The 18,175-nt window shown below is 41.5% G+C and overlaps 1 protein-coding gene across 4 annotated transcripts in view; it reads left to right on the top strand.

Annotated features, from left to right (window-relative positions):
* LOC110990162 (tubulin-specific chaperone D-like) overlaps positions 1-18,175 on the top strand; it is a 145,562-nt gene that overhangs the window by 6,148 nt on the left and 121,239 nt on the right. For all 4 annotated transcript variants that reach the window (XM_087139152.1, XM_022255022.2, XM_087139151.1 and 1 more), the window contains exons 6-31: positions 145-227; positions 386-435; positions 662-707; positions 1,465-1,597; positions 2,179-2,324; positions 3,029-3,089; positions 3,299-3,373; positions 4,425-4,519; positions 4,930-4,989; positions 5,981-6,135; positions 6,948-7,063; positions 7,293-7,373; positions 7,747-7,820; positions 8,459-8,576; positions 9,186-9,246; positions 9,796-9,913; positions 10,479-10,625; positions 11,051-11,172; positions 11,305-11,396; positions 11,799-11,939; positions 12,085-12,168; positions 12,677-12,832; positions 13,225-13,363; positions 14,070-14,188; positions 15,079-15,156; positions 15,848-15,937. In XM_087139152.1, the coding sequence (XP_086995278.1) occupies positions 145-227; positions 386-435; positions 662-707; positions 1,465-1,597; positions 2,179-2,324; positions 3,029-3,089; positions 3,299-3,373; positions 4,425-4,519; positions 4,930-4,989; positions 5,981-6,135; positions 6,948-7,063; positions 7,293-7,373; positions 7,747-7,820; positions 8,459-8,576; positions 9,186-9,246; positions 9,796-9,913; positions 10,479-10,625; positions 11,051-11,172; positions 11,305-11,396; positions 11,799-11,939; positions 12,085-12,168; positions 12,677-12,832; positions 13,225-13,363; positions 14,070-14,188; positions 15,079-15,156; positions 15,848-15,937 (2,640 nt within the window). The remainder of the gene's footprint in view (positions 1-144; positions 228-385; positions 436-661; positions 708-1,464; positions 1,598-2,178; positions 2,325-3,028; positions 3,090-3,298; positions 3,374-4,424; positions 4,520-4,929; positions 4,990-5,980; positions 6,136-6,947; positions 7,064-7,292; positions 7,374-7,746; positions 7,821-8,458; positions 8,577-9,185; positions 9,247-9,795; positions 9,914-10,478; positions 10,626-11,050; positions 11,173-11,304; positions 11,397-11,798; positions 11,940-12,084; positions 12,169-12,676; positions 12,833-13,224; positions 13,364-14,069; positions 14,189-15,078; positions 15,157-15,847; positions 15,938-18,175) is intronic.

The following is an 18,175-nucleotide window of genomic DNA, read 5'->3' as shown; positions in this document are numbered from 1 at the left end:
AGTAATACTTGAATACTCTGTATCATACCGGCTTTGTTTTTGGCCCATGATTTCTGTATTCTGTTGCTCTGTAAAAAATAACTGCAGCCTTTCGTGAGATGAGTATTCTTCACTTGTAGTGTATTTTCTATTTTTTTTTTTCAGATTTCTGACTCGCCATGACGTCAAACAAGAACTGCTCCCAAGCTTCTTGGACTGGTGTCTGCGCAGCCTGACGGAGACAAACTGTAAGCTGCAGATTTTCCTCTTCCGGCATACTTCAGTTTGCAAACGCAGAGCTTAATGCCTCACCTGTTGTATTTATCACGAGAAGAATGGAACTGAATTCAAAACAATATGGCATACATTTTCCATGAGATTCCCCCTTCTTTTTTTGCTATTTCAGATGACACAATGACTGGCATGACATTTCTATCTGGGCTTCTGTATACTTTGGTAAGTAACAAACCTAAGACTGGCATCTGTCCCTCCCCCGCCCCAAAAAAGCACAACTTGGTCCGTGTTGCAGTACCGCATCTCTTAAGTTTGCTTTTCAAATTTGATATTCCATATACAAGTAGAGTTTTGGCGTGAAGACCAAGAATATACAGCCTCATCTGTCAAGCAGTGGATAAGTGTGTCCATTTTATAGTGATTGTTAAATTGTTTTCTTTCTGCCAAGGCTTCCCTGTTCAAGATTGGCAAAAGGGAGGATCTCGTTGAATACGGTGAGCTCATTTGCGGTTTTTCCCCCTCAAGCTGTCATATCTTTGTTGTGTATGATAAGACAAAGGCTTGTTAGAAGCTTAGCACTGTTGAAAAATGTCGATTTGAGAACGTGAGAGTGATGATTTCAACAAATGAAAACACATACATTTTTGGACTTGCACTGTGATTTGTAGTCACACTAAAAAGTAAATTTGAAACCTGGATAGTCTTGAAGAGGGGATTCAGCCCTACCTTCATCAGATTTTCTTCAAGAAGCTCCAGGGTTGTACACATTCAATAATTCAACTGAAAAATAGCCATGCATCACTTTTTGGTGGTCAACTAGTGCACGCACATGAGGAGTCATTTTATCGGCGCTCATTATGGTGACACCAACACATCTGCACAAGTTGATAGATCCAGTCCCGTTTCATTCTGGGTATTAATGGGGCGGAGGGTCATCGAACCCTTGCCAGCAGAATGCGGCAGGGAAGTTATCAGGGCTGTAGTTGAGACCATCACAAGTCCACTCACAAGTCCACTCTCAAGTCCATTCACAAGTCCACCCCCAAGTCCATTCACAAGTCCACCCACAAGTCTGTTCACAAGTAGCAAGACAAGCAGTCTCAAAAGAATACTTTTGCACACAGTATAGTTGAATAGCTCACAACTTGACTCAAGTCAGGATGATTTGTGATGGCCAAGCAGGGTGTCCACTTTGGTTCTATAAGTCATCCCACTCAGACCAACTGATGTCCTCTCTCATCATCCCCTCAGCACCAGTGGTTCTGGAGAGGCTGGTAGCCTGTCATCTCTTTGACAGTAACAACACTCAGCTGCACAAACTGGCCATTAAGCTGACCCAGCGACTGGGTTTGACCTTCCTCCGTGCCAGGACGGCTGCCTGGAGGTAAGATGCAGCTCTTCTGTCATATACAGTGACGTCCAACAGAAATCACGTCATTGAGACAATAAACAACACCTTCCTGAACACAGCTGAATTTTAATGTAATTTGAAACAGGTGCATGGTGAAATAAATACAAGAATGAGATTTGTAAACTACTTTGTGGCAGTAGGCTGGTTTGGTATTAGAACAACACATGTCCAATATGAAGCACATCTGAGGTCATTTGAGAACAGCAATACACTCGTGTAAGGTCTGCCCTTGTATGCATTGCCTTGCCTTTTTTGAAATACCAAACTGGTTCAAGCGTCATGTAGAATCACAGCGGATAGGATTTGCCTTTCTCCATCCTGCAGATCCCTCCCTGTATCTTGAAGGATGTGTGAAGGTTAGGTTGGAATGCCAAATCATATAGTCGCGCTGTGAATTTGCTAATGTTGAACACATTTTAGTTCAAGTGAATTTTCTCTTGAAATGTTCGGTTACTTGAAACTCGTTTTGCTTTCAAATTCACGTGAAGTTGAATCAGCCTTAATTATCACTGCGACTCCCTGAGTACGACTGGTGGTTATTCCTTTTTCTCCAGGTATCAGCGAGGCAGTCGGTCCCTCGCTGCCAACCTTAATAGCCAGGTCTCGGCTCCCCTGGCCGTGGGAACGGGCAGCTCTCAAATCGCTACGGAGGATGATGATGAAGAATACGACGTACCTGAAGAAATTGAGGAAGTCATTGGTAAGTCAAGTGCTGATGGTGGCCAATTGTGCGTTAAGGCTTAGAGTGATTTGAAGAAAACCAAGCATTCTCTATGTTAATTTTTTTGGTTGGACAGCATTATGTCAATTTATGTGAAATGGATTGTGAGTACAGTCAGTCAGTCAAATTTGTTGAGTCGATGCGCTACGGAGTGTAGGCCACGCACTGTTTGGTGGAGTGGGTCCAAGATGGCAAGCAAGAAAACTATTGCCAAAATCCAGGCCTGTCTGAAAAGCTACCAAGTCTGGATTGCATTTCAGTCTTCAAAATTCGGTTTTGCCAACTGGGCACAACCGTGATAAAGCCGTAGCCAGTGAAAAATGAACTGATGCAGGTTGGACTTGACAGTCTGGCTGCACTCAAATTAAGTATAGAGGACCAGTAACCATGCACGCACCTATGGAAGCTCATAGCAAGTGGATAAATCCATTTCCCATTAGATTCATGTGTTGTTGCCAGCAGTTGTCAATCGTCTTGGACTCTGCCAAAGCCATTTAAAAGGTCAAAGACATATCTGTATAAGTCGTACCATTCACTAATACCAAATTGGATTGTGTCAAGTCTATCCCACTTGAGTAGGATCAAAATGCACTTCTGGAATAAACCATTTGTCATTTTACTATGGTTATTGTGTTGGTTGCCAAGTTCATTCTCAGGCCATCATTTTTCTTCTTCTTTGGCAGAGCAACTCCTTGTTGGTCTGAGAGACAGAAGCACAATAGTCAGATGGTCTGCAGCTAAGGGGTATGTAACTTGAACCGGAATGACTTCACCTGCTGGGTTGTATTGGTAGACAGTGTTTATGCTGTAAAGACACGGCGTATTATCTCATTTTCCCATGTCTACCATGTCGGTAATCCACATATCATTCTTTCATAATGAAGTCGGAGAAGTCTGGCTGCTCTCGAAGATTATGCCTGACGTCTGAACTTCCCTTTGTATCATTGTTGTAGTGTGGGACGGATGACGGGAAGATTACCCAGGGAGCTGGCCGATCAGGTGGTGGAGTCTGTGCTGGAACTCTTCTGGTGAGTAAAAGTAATGAAATTGAAATGACAAAAAAATAAAATATGCGCCACGTGAAGTCAGTTGGGTTTGGATGATTCTGCAACAGAGTTGATGGGTATAAGTTGTTAGCTCAAAATCACTGTCATTTGTGACCGGCTCTAGAAAAATGGTTACAGTAATAAGTCGCCAGATTCAGGTCATGAGTTTTTTGATATGGCTGGATTCTGTATACCAAAAGCTACAATTTCATATATGAATGACCCCTGTAGTGTGCTGCATTCTGGAGATATATAGTCATTTGTATGTCCACATTTTCAGATTCAGTAAAAGCACTTCTCGAGAGAAAGCTCATAAAGTGTAATGCTTGGAAACACAATGCTACATAGGATTTCCTACTGAATGATAAATTTTTCCTCTTTCTTCATCAGTATCCATGTTTGTAGTCACAAATTCTGAAAATGTAAATATTATGGAAGCTAAGCAAAAAAGACAAAATCACTTTTTTGAAGAAATTTTGCCTTCTCCAAATAGAACAGGCCATTACCTGTTTTGGAATCCCGGGACTTATAACCATTTTTTGCAGAGCGAGTCATGTTTCTCCACTTATCTGAGGGATCAAATCTCTGTAGAGACCGATTTATAGGTCCCCAAGTGTTGTCTCCAGGCTGTGACTGACAGTTCTGAAGAAGGGTCATCTTCAACATGAGTTCAAAGTTTGGGCTGTTCTGAGAAAAAAGAGAATCTTAAGAGCAGCTATTCCTCAGAGATACTTCAATCATACCCAACTTGTATTTGAAACTTATTGTTATAATCGCTACCAATTTATTAGCAAATTTCACTAAGTTTTTTCACTTTTTCCCCGTGGAAATTTGCGTGGGTTCATGTGGAACCGCATCAATTCAAATTACACCTAATTTGGCCCAATGTCCTCTCAAATTCGAAGTTTTCCCCGCTCGCCAAGTGAGCAGAGTAACGGAAAACTCACTTGTACCAAATGTTCAAATAACGTGTTGCAGTATTCTAGACCATGAGTTCTGTATAACCATCTGGAATTGCTTGTTTATCATTCAGTTTGGGGGAGTTGGACGGTGCCTGGCACGGTGGTTGTCTGGCATTAGCTGAACTAGGACGGCGTGGCTTGCTGTTACCCGAGAGATTACCAGAAGGTATTGATATTGTGCATGACCTTTGCTACTCTTGATGGCTAACAATACCTAGGCAGGGTTCATCTCTATGATACAGGCGTTTCACAGTAGTGCACCTCCAAGACTTTGCAATGGGTTGGTTAATCACAGTGCGCGAAATCTGTCGACACTCTCCAAATTTGCATTGGGGCGACAGATTTTGGGCATTGTAATGGGTCAATGTGTTGCAAACTCCTGGAGGCGCACTATTGTGAATCGCCTGTATTGCGCTTTCTCATGTGACATCATAATGACCAGCTTATACTGCAGGCGCAGTTTTGTGAAGCAATGGTAGATTTATATTCTCGCCGTGGCAGTTTGAAAAAGAAAGAGTGTACCCTAACTAAGAAGGTTTGAGTAACGGAGGTAATCTGGGCTGTTTTCTCTCATAGTTGTACCAGTTGTCTTGAAGGCACTTGCCTATGATGAGAAGAAAGGTTCCTGCAGCGTGGGTAAGTTGACACTCTTCAGTCATTCAGTGTGACAGGTTCCTCAAGGGTAGTGGATTATGTTCTCAAGAGGAGCAGGATCGTTAAGAGAAGGCTGTCGGTGGAAGCTTTTGAAAATTCTCACTGGACTCGCAGATGATACCATTCACTGTAATACTGTGCATATGTTCCATTATACTCTGCAGTAATGTACACGTTAAAATTCACTGGCAGCGGGCCAGGTCTGGTATTTACATTTACATCTTCCTGATGCCAAAAAAATTTCATCAGCAGTTATTGCTTGCATTCTACCCATCAAATTTGATTCCAGCTGGCCAGCTAATCCTGACAAGCTAGTTGGCCGAGTGGTTAAAAAGTCTGCATTAGTAAGCGGGAGGTCATGGGTATAAGTCACACCGTAACAACTTTGCAGAGATTCCTACAAGCTTTCAAATTATACTGAGCATATGGTATTCCTTAATTGTGTGCTTGTGAAGGGTTATGTTCAATATAATTTTGGTCAACCGTTGCCAAGTGATTCTCATTTGTGAGCCGCTCTGTAAAAAAGGGTACTAAGTCGCGCAGTGCTAAAACACGTAATGGCCTGTTCTATATCGAAAGGGCAAAATTTCTTCAAAAAAGTGATTTTGTGTTTTTCCTTTAATACTTTCTGTAATGTTTATATTTTCAGAATTTGTGACCACAAACATTGATACCGAGGAATAAAAATGAAAAATTGCTCATTCAGTAGGAAATCCTACATATCATTGTGTGTCCATGTGCTACATGTTATGAGCTATTTCTTGAAAAGTGCTTTTATTGAATCCAAAACTGCGGATATACAAATGACTATGTATCTCTGGAACGCAGCACACTACAGGGATCATTCCTATATCAATTGTAGCTTTCGATGCACAGAATCCACCCATATCAAAAACTCATAACCTGAATCTGGCAACTTATTACTATACCCATTTTTCTAGAGCCGGTCACCTTTACTGTTGTTCACCTCTAGGTGCTCACGTACGCGATGCGGCGTGCTATGTCTGCTGGGCCTTTGCCCGGGCCTACGACCCACAGGACATCAAACCCTACATCAACAAGCTGGCCTCGGCTCTGGTCATCACCACGGTCTTTGACCGGGAAGTCAACTGCAGGAGAGCAGCATCGGTATGGCGGAATCCCATCAGCACACTCGTATTACATTGCATTACATTGTGTTACATAATTGTACACAGTATTGATTCCCTGATAAAGTAACTTAACTGTAGATTGTTGAAAGCTGTTAATTGTAGATTGCTGTAGCAGCTTGGGGGTTATAAGGGGGTAACGTCTCAGGCAGTGCAGGGACTATTGGGTGTAAGTTTAAAATTAGAAGACAAATTTGAAATTTTTAAGGGGGGAGGGATGGGTGGAATAAATTTTTTGATGACATCTGCTTGATAAGGACATCAGTAAGATGGAACTTGGGGAGGCGCTAGATAGTTTTTGTGTGTCTGAAGCAGTTGAATTTTGAATGTAATGCAGAAGTCTCGATGACAAAGCCCGCCAATCTTCCTAGAATGGTCTATCCAGTCCATGTTTAGATTTAACAGGTTATTATCATTACAGTGGTGTAAAGAAGATTGAATTAGCATTGTTGTGGTTTCAAGGATTTGTATGTGCTTGTCTGTCAAAGTCAGTGAGGAATTTAGAAGTTTTTGGATAGCTCTATGATTTAATGAAATAAGCTGCTCGCTCTACCTTTATTTATATAGCTTTTTATGTCAAGAGCTTCCAGTGTAAGTAACCAATTAATTTGATGATGAAGCTCCCGTCCCTGCCTTCTTAGAAATATGTTTATGTTAAATTTTTCTTTCCAGTGTGAGTGAAGTTGGTTAAGTTAGTTTGACGATGAACAAAGGGACTGATTTTGCTTTAAACCAGAATGAGAAAGTGGATTGGATATTTATTGCCGGCATTTGACCTTTACAAATTTCTAGGCTGCCTTTCAGGAGAATGTCGGTCGTCAGGGTACCTTCCCCCATGGTATTGACATCCTAACGACAGCCGACTTCCTGGCAGTCGGCAACAGGACCAATGTCTTTCTGCACATCAGGTTGGGCGTCATGAACTTTTTTGCTTTTTATACCTGCTTCATCTTAAACTTTGGCAGTGTAAGATCTGCCCATAAATAATTCCTGACGTTACTTGAATTTGATGTATACTGTTTTGATGAGAACATTTGCCCCACCTGGATGTTCTGTTGAAAAATCCACTCTCTCCTACAGTTATACAAATTTCACAGGTTTTTTGAGGACTCCTGACATTTTGCTTTCACTTGACAGTTGCTACATTGCCGATTTTGAAGAGTACACACTGCCACTCATAGACCACTTGGCCAAGATCAAGATAGGTCACTGGGATGGGTAGGTTGAACTCCGACATCTTCAGCCACACCTGATTGCATTCCTGTTGATTGCACCGTAAACTTAGCCCTGTGCGGGGATTGTGCAGCCCTATTTCACCAAAACTTAATCTTCCCCCCCCCAAATTGCCCGGTGGAATGATGTTTTCCAAGAGTTTCGTGAATTTTGCTACATGCTCAGTTCAAGGAAACTGGAAATTGGATTCAGTTACCTGTCATCTAACTTAAAATGATCAGGACTTTGCAAACTAAGCATGGGTGTATTGAACATGTTACTCTATTGGTTCCATATAAACTACTTTGGTAAGCCAGGCTTTTATGGAATATTCCTGGGTGTGGTATTCTAATTTTTCTCTGAAATGTATTTTTGTTAGTGCAATCCGCGAGTTGACATCCCAGGCCTTACACAACTTGACACCCAAAGCTCTCAACTACATGATAGAAACAGGTAAGCTCTTGCTACTATTCTAAACCCATGAAACTTTGTTTTGTGAAAGTTATTGAATTTAAAGACTTTGGAATTTGTGCACACTTTTTGTTCAGTACTGCAGATCCACAAATGGTCAACATTTGAAACAAGTCAATCTCAACTTTGATTCAGTTATAATTCCGCAGCAGTGTCCTCTTGGAGGTTCCATCCTTCATTTGAGCAAAAACTCGGATGGGAAAAAAACCAGTTGTCTTGCTTCAGATTTGGGGAAAAATTCTCCAGATGTTAAGTTTCCAAGGGGGAAACCGTGCAGTCTGGCATAACTTGAACTGATTGATTCTAGTAACACTCCAACTTGGGTCATCAGAGATTGAATTGTGAGACAAGAACTTCTGGCAGGAATGAAACATCACAACTTTGTCAAGAGGGTACCTGTCACAATATGGAGCTTACGGAGTATTGCAATTTTGGCTATTTGTCATTTGATATCCCATCATTCCCGTATCACAGTTGCTGATAAATCTAACTGTTCTATCCTCAGACAAATGCGAACAAGTCTAATTTCAGCTGACAGACTTTTTTTGTTCTTGTTTTAAAGCCTGGGCATGCATTATATCTCTTACTGAGTAGTACACTTGGTTTGCTTTTACCCCCAGTCCTTCCTTCGTTGATACCCCTGGCCACTGGGATTGACTTGTTCACGCGACATGGTGCTTTGCTGGCAGCTGCTGAGGTCACGCATGCACTCTACAAACACGCCATTGAAACTAACAGGTTAGATTGTTTGGCTCCTTCAAGGCCAGACATCAGAGATCTTCTCGGGAAAAAAAAATACTGTGCACATCTGGGTACTCATTAAAAGCCAGCCGGGAACCGGTTGCAGACAATGTCGCATTTCATTTCGGCTGGTTCCTAACAAATTATTTGTGTGCACAGCAATTCTCTGTGCTTAGCAGTTCATGGAACTAACCTTGTCCTCTTTATGTCTGTGACACATAACACCATCGTGTACTACTTCAACTTTGGCCTGCCTTGTGCACGTCCCCTTACCTCATTCCAAGCCCTCCATCCATCTTGCTTTTCCTCCTTGTCTTCAGTCTTCCTCTCGGTTGTTCTGGTCTACCAACTTTTCTTTTTCCTTCATGTTGCATTGTCAGGGTAATCGTAAAGTGACGAGCGTTTGACTTTCTCAAAACGTAACCAATCCAGTCCTGTCTTCTCCGTTTTAGCTTTTGACTTATTCTTGCAGTTTGGACGTTACATTGAGTTCCTCTAATGAAATTTTCTTTGGGCCAAAATATTTGTAGGGCCTTCTTCAAACAATGGTGCTGGAAGGAATGTGGTCTTTTTTCAGCTTTTTTGTCCATTTTCCCTTTTTTTCAGAACCGTTTCAGATGTACTGGGTCCTGAAAGTGTTGCAAGATTAAAAAAAATTGTCAAAACGGTAAAGTCTACAGGAAACAACTGACATGTAAACATCCCCTGTATGTGAACAACCATCCCTCTACATTGGAATTCATTTTGAGCATTAAACTAGTACTTTTAAAACTTGGCTGTTTGGTTTAGCAGAAGACCTGAGACTCAGATATTTGCAGAGTTTGCTTTTCTCAGCAACCTCAGCATCGAAAGTTAATAACTGATAAAGATCAGGTTAAGGGTTTATTACATAAGTAAAATATTTGACGGCCATTTTGAATCAAAATGTAACTTTTTGTCATTTTCTATTTTTGGTTACATTTAGGATAATCTTTCAATTTTCAACCTTTTATCAGGCAAACAACACTTTCTCATTAAACCGATGTCCTAATTTTTTCCTCTGTTAAAGGCAGTTGAAATTTTTGAAAAAATGTTAAATGCCCAATAAAGTCTTTTTCTTCTCACAATAAAGTCTTCTAAAGTGTGAAATTACCCCCTTTGTTTGAGTTTTCAGTGACTTGTACATGCCTGATGTTGGAAATAACCTCAATTTGTTTGGGTTGGTTTTTGTATTAAGATGGTGGAGGCCAAAATGTTCCGGGGTGTGACCGGCGAGTTACTGAGACCAGCCGTTTGTGTCTTCATCGAGAAGATGTCCCTGTCCAAACTTCCATGTCACGGAGACGACATTCTAGGTAAAGACAACTCGGCTTGAGACTCATTCATTAGCAAGAGCAGTCTTGTTTGTAAGATGTCCTCAGTGGTGCGATGTTTCAGTGTGCATGAGTTGTCCTGAACCATCATGGAACTTTTGCAAGGGATGCATTCATGTATCGAGGCAACGGAAGCCTATTAGACAAGACCAACAATAACAATTTCATGGGCACATTTTCCACTAATGCAGTAAATTGGTTCCCCTCTACAATGAAGTGAAAACACCCTTTTAAGGTGTGAATCTTTCCCCTGTCTGCTTTGAGCAGAAGCACCCCCTCTTTGGCTGGAAAGAACCATGTTGGTAGGGAGTGTTCATTTTGTTGGTAGTGATACGACCATAACATGTACATTTCATGGTTGTTTGTGAACTAGCGAAGTGCTGTTGCCGCCAAAGGATTCTCCGTTTCTAAGAAAATTAAATTTTGCCCTCGCTTGCTCCAGCTTGGAGGTCATAGACGAATAAAACTGCATTAGGCACCTGGTCATTTTGGTAGGTGTGATACCAGACCATTTGGATATTCATTTGTTATTCTTTTACAAACTCAGAGGTGTGGCAGTTTGTGTTGGATGATAACCTGATCGGTTTGCAGCGTACGGAGGTGGACATCCAGAGCTATGCAGTCAAGGCATTGGGAGCCTTCTACATGGAGTACTACCAACAGCCAGATGGCACGGTACTGCCGGGGTTACAGGGTGAGGCATTCGCAACATCAAACTTGCTTGTCCTCGCGAACCAATCATCCTGACTATTAAGTTTCCCGTTGTCAAATTTTAGCATGCCACTGACCCAACCTAAAAAAAAATAAAACAGTTGCAAGTTGTCCAAGCCACTTTTGAGTTTAGCCTTTAAATTTATCTTGGGCAGTGATGTCTGATTTTATCAGGATGTCATACTGAGCTATACTCGAAACAAGAAGCTCTTTTTGCTCTTTCAAATGCAAAACAAAAACAAAATTGTTAAAAAAAGTTGCTCAAAGATCGATATTCCAGGATCCATTTGCAAATTGAATTCTCAATAGAACCCTTTTAGCATTGAACTCAGTGGCAGGTAAATATGATACAGTATTGGCATACATTTGTAGATCTTTGAACCTTTTTCTTAACTTCCACATCATCAGATAAGGTTTTAGACCGGTACCTGCATGAGCTGGCTACCAGCCAACAGGAAATGGGCCGTATGGGTGCTGCCATGTCGCTGGGTCGCCAGCCCAAATTCATGCTGGAGACCAAACTCATGAAGGTAAGACCCAGTGTACCCCATCAGAAAAAAGGACTACCTGTACCTCACGTTCTGTACTCATGGTGGAGGGAAGATAAATCTTTTGTTTCGTCGGTTTTTGAATTATTGTGTGTGTCTGTCTTTCCTTTCCAGGTACTTCAAGGCCTGGCCAAGGCTTCCTCCATCTCCAGCCAAACGGAAAAGTTTGCGGAGTCCAGGAGAGATGTGATTAAGGCCATAGCAAGGTAAAACTCAAAAGTTGCCATCGTCGTCAAGTCTAGCAAGCCAGTTAATCCCAATCTTACTGCCAACAGGACCTAGAACCTTATGTTAAGGCTGGTTCACACCTAATGCAAATGCAAAGCAAATTTGAAGTCATGAAAAATTGCTGCAAAATTTTGCTCGAGTTGAAATGTGTTCAACTTTTATGAATTTACAACGTGAATATTTGATCTGACGTCACAACGTCACGTTCGTTTTGGCTTTGGCGCTAACTATGAACCAGCCTTTAGGCTGGGCCCAAATCACTTGCCAGTGGCTAGACATAACATGCATGCTTCAGCTTCCATATAGTGGCTTCTTGCAATTTCTGTAGATGTGTAGATGTTGTCATGTGGCGGTGTGTTTGTTCACTTTTCTGATTGCAGAATTTGCAAGACAGTAGGAATCAAAGCAGATGGCGACCCCACCTGCCTTGTGTGCGGCGATAACATAGGCATGGTGTACTCAGCGTTACTTGGAGCCATGAAGGATTACACCACCGACAGCAGAGGGGATGTCGGTGCATGGTATGCCCCTTTGAGTTTTGCAGCCAATCTTCATCAGTACTATTCATATGTTGTTACCGATGGGGAAATGAAGCGAGCTGGACAGTGGTCTTTTTTTCATCTTGAGTTTTGCTTACGCTTAACTTTGATCATTGTGATGTGACAGGGTGCGAGAAGCAAGCATGACAAGTCTGCGTGAGCTTACCAGCCTTGTCGTTAAAACTGAACCCACACTAATCACAGCAGACATGTGAGTGTGCTTCATTTGTTATTTGTCTGTCAGAGCCTTTGGAGTGTTTTGATGGTGAATTTAATAGCCTTGATTCAAGTCTACTCTTTGGAGTGTGACTTAATCTGTTGTACATGTACATTCAAGAACAACGCATGTAGATGGAGCTGTTACTGTGACTGACAAAATGGATCAGGAACAAACTACCAAGTTACAGGCTTGATTATAGACTGGGCATTGAGAAGTCTCGGAGTGTCTAAGCTGTAGTCTGGAATCACGCAGTGGAATCACCGTTGATTATTCTCACACATAAATTCTAAAAACTGGTTGTAGATTCCTTTTGCAAAAGCCTGCCAAACTTCATTAAAACTGACTGAAATTTGAACTTTTACCAAATCAAATTTCTGCCTTATACAAGAAATTTCATCGTGTAGAGTCAGGTTAAAAATAGGCACATGGTTTCTGAGAGACTGTGATATTAACTTGACAGTATTTTTGACTTGATCAATTTGCTATGACTCAATCTCAGAATCCAGCAACTGATGCAGTGTCTGGCACAGCAGGCTTCCGAGAAGATCGACCGTACCAGAGCCTGCGCTGGTGCGGCGATTCTGGGACTATTACACCACGAGCCTCAGGTGCCCTACATACCATGCAGAGAACAACTCCTGGAGATCTTCCCCAGGTAGGTGCTTTTTGGCTTCTTGGAGAGTAAAGAATTTGTGTCAATGGCTTTGATGAAGTTTATTACAAACTATGAAATAGAGAGCCCAGCTCAGCTGAGCTGATGCATTGGCTCACTATCCATGACTGAGGGCACTATTCTGGGCTGCTGTGTTACATTCCACCTTAGTGGTAGGATGCCAGTCAGCATTGAAAAACTGGGTGCACAAATTTGCCCAGATTTAAAAAATCAGGGTGTTCAGTTCTCAGACCCGTCATAGTTTGACATACATTCGCATGTTAAGCAAAATAGGGTGTCCGAAACACCCTTCACATCATGCCTCTAGGACACCCAGACGTTCAGCCCTGTGACTGAAATCTTGTTTGACGATCGTTCTTTTCTTTTCCTCCCAGGAGCGACCTTCAGGAGTTGAACTGGAGTGCGCCGTCGGAGTCCTTCCCCAAGATGACCCGGCTGCTCGACCTGCCTGTGTACCGGCACCACGTCCTGCTGGGGCTGACAGTCAGTGTCGGCGGCCTGACAGAATCCTTGGTGAGCAACTAAAAAGTGTCCTTTGCAGACGTGCCCTGTTGCGTATGTAGACTGGTGAGCTGCCGTTGACTTTTGCCGTTTTGCACCAGTTGCTGTGACATCTGTATCAAGAGGAAAGCTAAACGTCAAACAGTATTGTAACGGTAGAACTGCTGGTTTTTATTTATGATATACTATCTGGTATCCCCTGGATCAGGAAATTACGCTTTCAGCTGAATTTTGTGCCCTGCCTAGTCCCTCCACCAACACATATTCACAGCTCGGGTCTCTTCATCAGCACAAAACATTACTTGTCTAAAGCCAACTCCACTTGGTTTGTGCCAAATCGAGAAAAAATGTTTAATTGCTGGTTTTTTTTGGAAAGAATGGAGCATTTTTTCCCTGATATTTTCGAGTGGAAATGGTATTTCCAAACAGAGGATGACGCGAGAAAGGGACTTGGGAAAGCAGCACCGATTACTGCCGGAAAGAGCAATGATCCAACGGGCCATTTTGGTGCGTGGATTAAAATTCCATCTTCCCCCAAAATGTTAGATGGGACAAAAAAAACTTGGTGCCAAAACTCTGCATGGACGCTCTAGCCCCATGTTGGCAGCATTCCAGTTTAACAGTGTCTTTAATTTGTTTAACTGAAACAGGTCATGGAGAAAACTTGTTTGGGAGGTCTAACGACCAATTTTTGTGCGTGTGTGCATGCGTTCTACAGGTCAAGCATTCCAGTCAGTCCCTGATGGCCTACCTCAAAGGTCTGTCATCCCTCACTGACTTGGAGGGATTTGTCTCCGCGATGCTGGACGTGTTCCAGGAATATGAGAAAGTGGATAGGTGGGTTGCATTTTCCTGGTCTTTTTGTGTGTGTGTTAGAGTGCACTAACCTTGCATACCTAGTGTGGACTTGTGAACAAAAGATGCCCTCACGATGCAGGAAGGGAAGACGTTCTCTGGACTTTTATACTATGTCCACAGAATGTTTCCCCTTCTCTGAAAAAGAAGTTTTTAGAGGCAGTTTTAGAAGTTTTAGAGGCATTTGGGGGCTAGGGTTATCCGTTGTAAAAGGAAAACAAACAGTCAGGAAAACCTGTTACAAAAATCCAGCTGAAAATCGTGTTCCCATTTCAAGAAAAAGTTGTTATATATCACCAAGTTTTCTTTACTACACGAAACCGAAGGAATATCCATACCAGGTATGTAATGTAAGCATAGAAGTGTTTGTGTGCTCAAGTGCACATTTTGTAGTCCTGCAAAAGTTACAGTTTTCAATGAGTCGGTTGGATACTTCAAAAAGGCAAAGTCCTTCAGGAACAACGCACGTGCATGAGTCCGCTTTAGGGCAGTGCAGTGCTGACCTTGCGCGCACACCCAAATGACCATGGACGCGCTTCATTTTTGGCACATGCCATTGGATACTTAACTGGCCCATTGCATAAATGTTAGTTATTTTGTTTGATAGTTGCATTCGTTAGCTTTTTTGACATTTCCTGCAAAATAGAATAACACCATTTTGTTAAGGTCAAATGCAGCTGTACGTGACAGTGAATGACTTATGCCAAATCTTGGTGTTGTGATGGGTCTTCATATCTCCAAAAAACTGATCTGCCTCACAGAAATTGGAGGGGCTTTTTTACGCTGAGTTTTTAAAAAGTTCAGAGAGTGTAATTACTTCTAACATTCTTTTTATGAGTTCTTGTAACTTTCTTTTTTTTCTTTTGCCTCAGAGTGACGCTGCCTATGATGAAGATGATCAATATATTATTGTCCGCTGGATCACTGGAAATATTTGCTGAAAATGAAGAGTGAGTACCTTTCTACCAACTGTTCTTGTTTGTTCACCTGTTTGGACTGAGTGTTTGAATAAATAAAAAGTAATCGTTTTGGTTGGGACTAGTTTTGTCTTGGTTTTTGAAATTTGACCAAAACTTTGTGTTGATAATGGTGGAGGCAGTTGGAGACAAAGTGAAGGAGAGTTTGTATCTTGAGTGGTTAGTTTCTGGCTCACATAATTAGGGAGGCATTTGTAGAAACTCAACGCAATATGATACTGATCAGATATTGACTACTTTTGAAGTTGGATGGAATTTTTTCCACTGGGTTGATGTAAATTCTAATATTTGGTCTTGCCTCTGTGCCTTGTTGGTTTGAGTCCCATCAGAGTGAACTTCTGAGGTGGGATTTCCTTTGACTTATTTTGAGCCTTGATCTGATGACATTAGGAAAGCCGTTCAGTATTGGCAGAGACTCCGTGCTGGGCGTTGTCCAAGCTAATTAGCCCTCAATGCTTCTCTGACCATAAGCCAGCCCAGTGCATCAACCATGAAAGGCAGCTTTCTGATGGTACTGTTTTCATGCACCATGATTTGTCTGCACATCAGTCATTTGCCTACGCCATGGCATTGCCGGTGAAGGACAGAAACCCAATATTGAAAACAAAATATGCAAATGTAGTCATAATTTAATTAATTGTTTGTCTTTGTGGTTGTTTTCCAGCCACCAGTTTCCAGTGCAGCTCCTTGACAGGATGAAGAAAGAGATTGCCAAATGCGGGGAACCTCAGAAGCTTCTGGCAAGCGTCGATGTGTAAGTACCTTGTGTTTTCAATACCGCCCGTCTGTATCTATTGAATTAGGTTTTTGTCCTTCAAAAGACACATTACAAAAACCTAAGTAGTCTGTCTGAATTACTTTTTGGACTCAAGAAAATGCTTATCTATTAAAGTAACATCTTTCAAGGAAGCAGTGTTAAAAAGGTGTATTTTGGAATCAGTTTGATAACAGAGATGTACAATAATGCTAATTCGTGTATATATTGAACTTTGAAATGATTTCTGATTTGATGAAATCATTTTTCAAGCAAGGGATTCACCCATTGCTCCAACTGAGATATGTGATTATTACTTTACAAAAAACAAATTTCTGGAATAAATTGAATGACAAAACTGGAAATATACTGAAAGCAAACATTCCAACAAATATGTGGAGGCCATTTGGAATCATCTGTGAATGTGAGCTTTTTTCTTCGCTTTTTGAGTTGATCGCTTTACCCCACTCATGAATGGGGTTGGAGTCTAGCTTAATTCCCAAGTTTACGAGGGAAGCTTTTCCATAACAGATCGAGTTCTAAATTATTGTGCAAATGTGTCCTGGGTATTGGCGTCACTCCAACCCACGCAGAAAAGCAATATACGTTAAACTTCATTTGCCTCAGTTATGAATGTTGCTTTCGAGCAGAAAACTCTTCTTTACATTGCAAATTCAGAGACGGCGTATGAGCAATTATTATTTTTTTTACTGGTACAAAAAATACAGCATTTTGGCGCTTGTTACAATCATCAACCCACCCGTTCTCCACACACTTAAATAACATGATATGATGTTTATTTATATGCTAGTGTAGGATACATGTATTTGATTTGATTTCTCATGTATTACTTGACTTCTTTCGTGTTGTGTTGCAACCGGCTCTTTTCTGGGAAATGTGGGCGGCATGCATGCCCCTTTAATAACATTTGTCCGCACTCAAACCCAGTCAAAGAGACCTGTTGATGTTTATCAAGGAATCCCGCAAAGAACTACATTACATCAGACTGAAAATTTCAGTGCTAGGCTGTAAATTTGGAACTGTGGGATAGGAACATATTGTTGAAGACCGGATTATTGTATTTGTTCTGTACTGACTTTCGGTGAATATTTTAGGAAGTCCTAAAAAGCTTATTTTAATTTAGCTTTTTTGGGGGGGAGGTGGCAATACCGGGTAAATAAGAGATACATGCAGGTGATTTAGGCAACAAGGAAATTGTACATTTTTTAATCTCTTTGCAGTTTTTAAACCCTTTTAAAAAGTGAATGAATGAGTCACTTACATGAATCTCATTAACACACATGACATTAAACCTTGGGCTCATTCAGTATACTGTGTAGTACGCATGCGTACTATCAACGATGAAAGCTACACAGGGTGTGCTTATATCACCATAGTTATTGAACTGTTGAATGCACTCCAGCTCTCATCTGTACTTACTGCATCGACGTGTTACCATGCTGGACTATCGGTGCCTTATAAAAGCACTAAACAAACATGAAACCTGTTAGCCTGTGCAATCTTGCGCACTTGTGCAATCTCTGCAGATGTCGTCTTCATTTGGTCCACGACAAACCACTCTGCCAAGATTCTGTTCAAATGCACTGGATCCGGAGTTAATGATTAAGTCCATTGGGTCCACCTTGCAACGCTCACTTGTTTGTGCTTTGCTCAAACCATTCAGCTCCCCAAGATTATTGGCTTCGTTATTTTATTTTATTTTTTCCCCCAAATTCCTGGCATCTTTACTGCATCAGGTTCACTAGACTTTGTTGACAACTGCTCATGAACCGTGCTTCCTGTTCGCTTTCTAACCAGTCAGTTTTCGTGCTCCTTCCATCTGCATGTTAGGACCTTACGTGTTTGTTTGCAATATCTGGATATTAGCCTTGGCTCTCAAAACGGTATTGATTGTCAAAAAGCTGTCGCTATTGACCTGCACCGAGAGTGGACTCCATGCTTTAGAATTCTCAGCAACTTGTCCAGTTTGACACGTACGCTGCATTTCTGTAAACAGCACATCTCAGTTGAACACTCAGGATTTCCCCGTGTCTTCAACTCCAGTGCAAATTTAATATCAGGTTCATATAGGCATGGTAAAAATGTCAAGCGTAATTTGTTATATGAAATGTTCTGATACCATGGGTGTTTTCTCAGCAATTTTTCTTCACGCAAGGACTGAAGTGTCTTTAATTGGAAAAAGATTTTTAAAAAAAAAGCAGCTTAACTTTCAAAATG

Source organism: Acanthaster planci, linkage group LG07, assembly GCF_054643075.1.
Source record: "Acanthaster planci isolate LZ-2023a linkage group LG07, COTS_SCS, whole genome shotgun sequence".
NCBI classification, from domain to species: domain Eukaryota; kingdom Metazoa; phylum Echinodermata; class Asteroidea; order Valvatida; family Acanthasteridae; genus Acanthaster; species Acanthaster planci.
The sequence above is the reverse complement of the archived record's forward strand: the minus strand, read 5'-3'. Positions and strand labels throughout refer to the sequence as shown.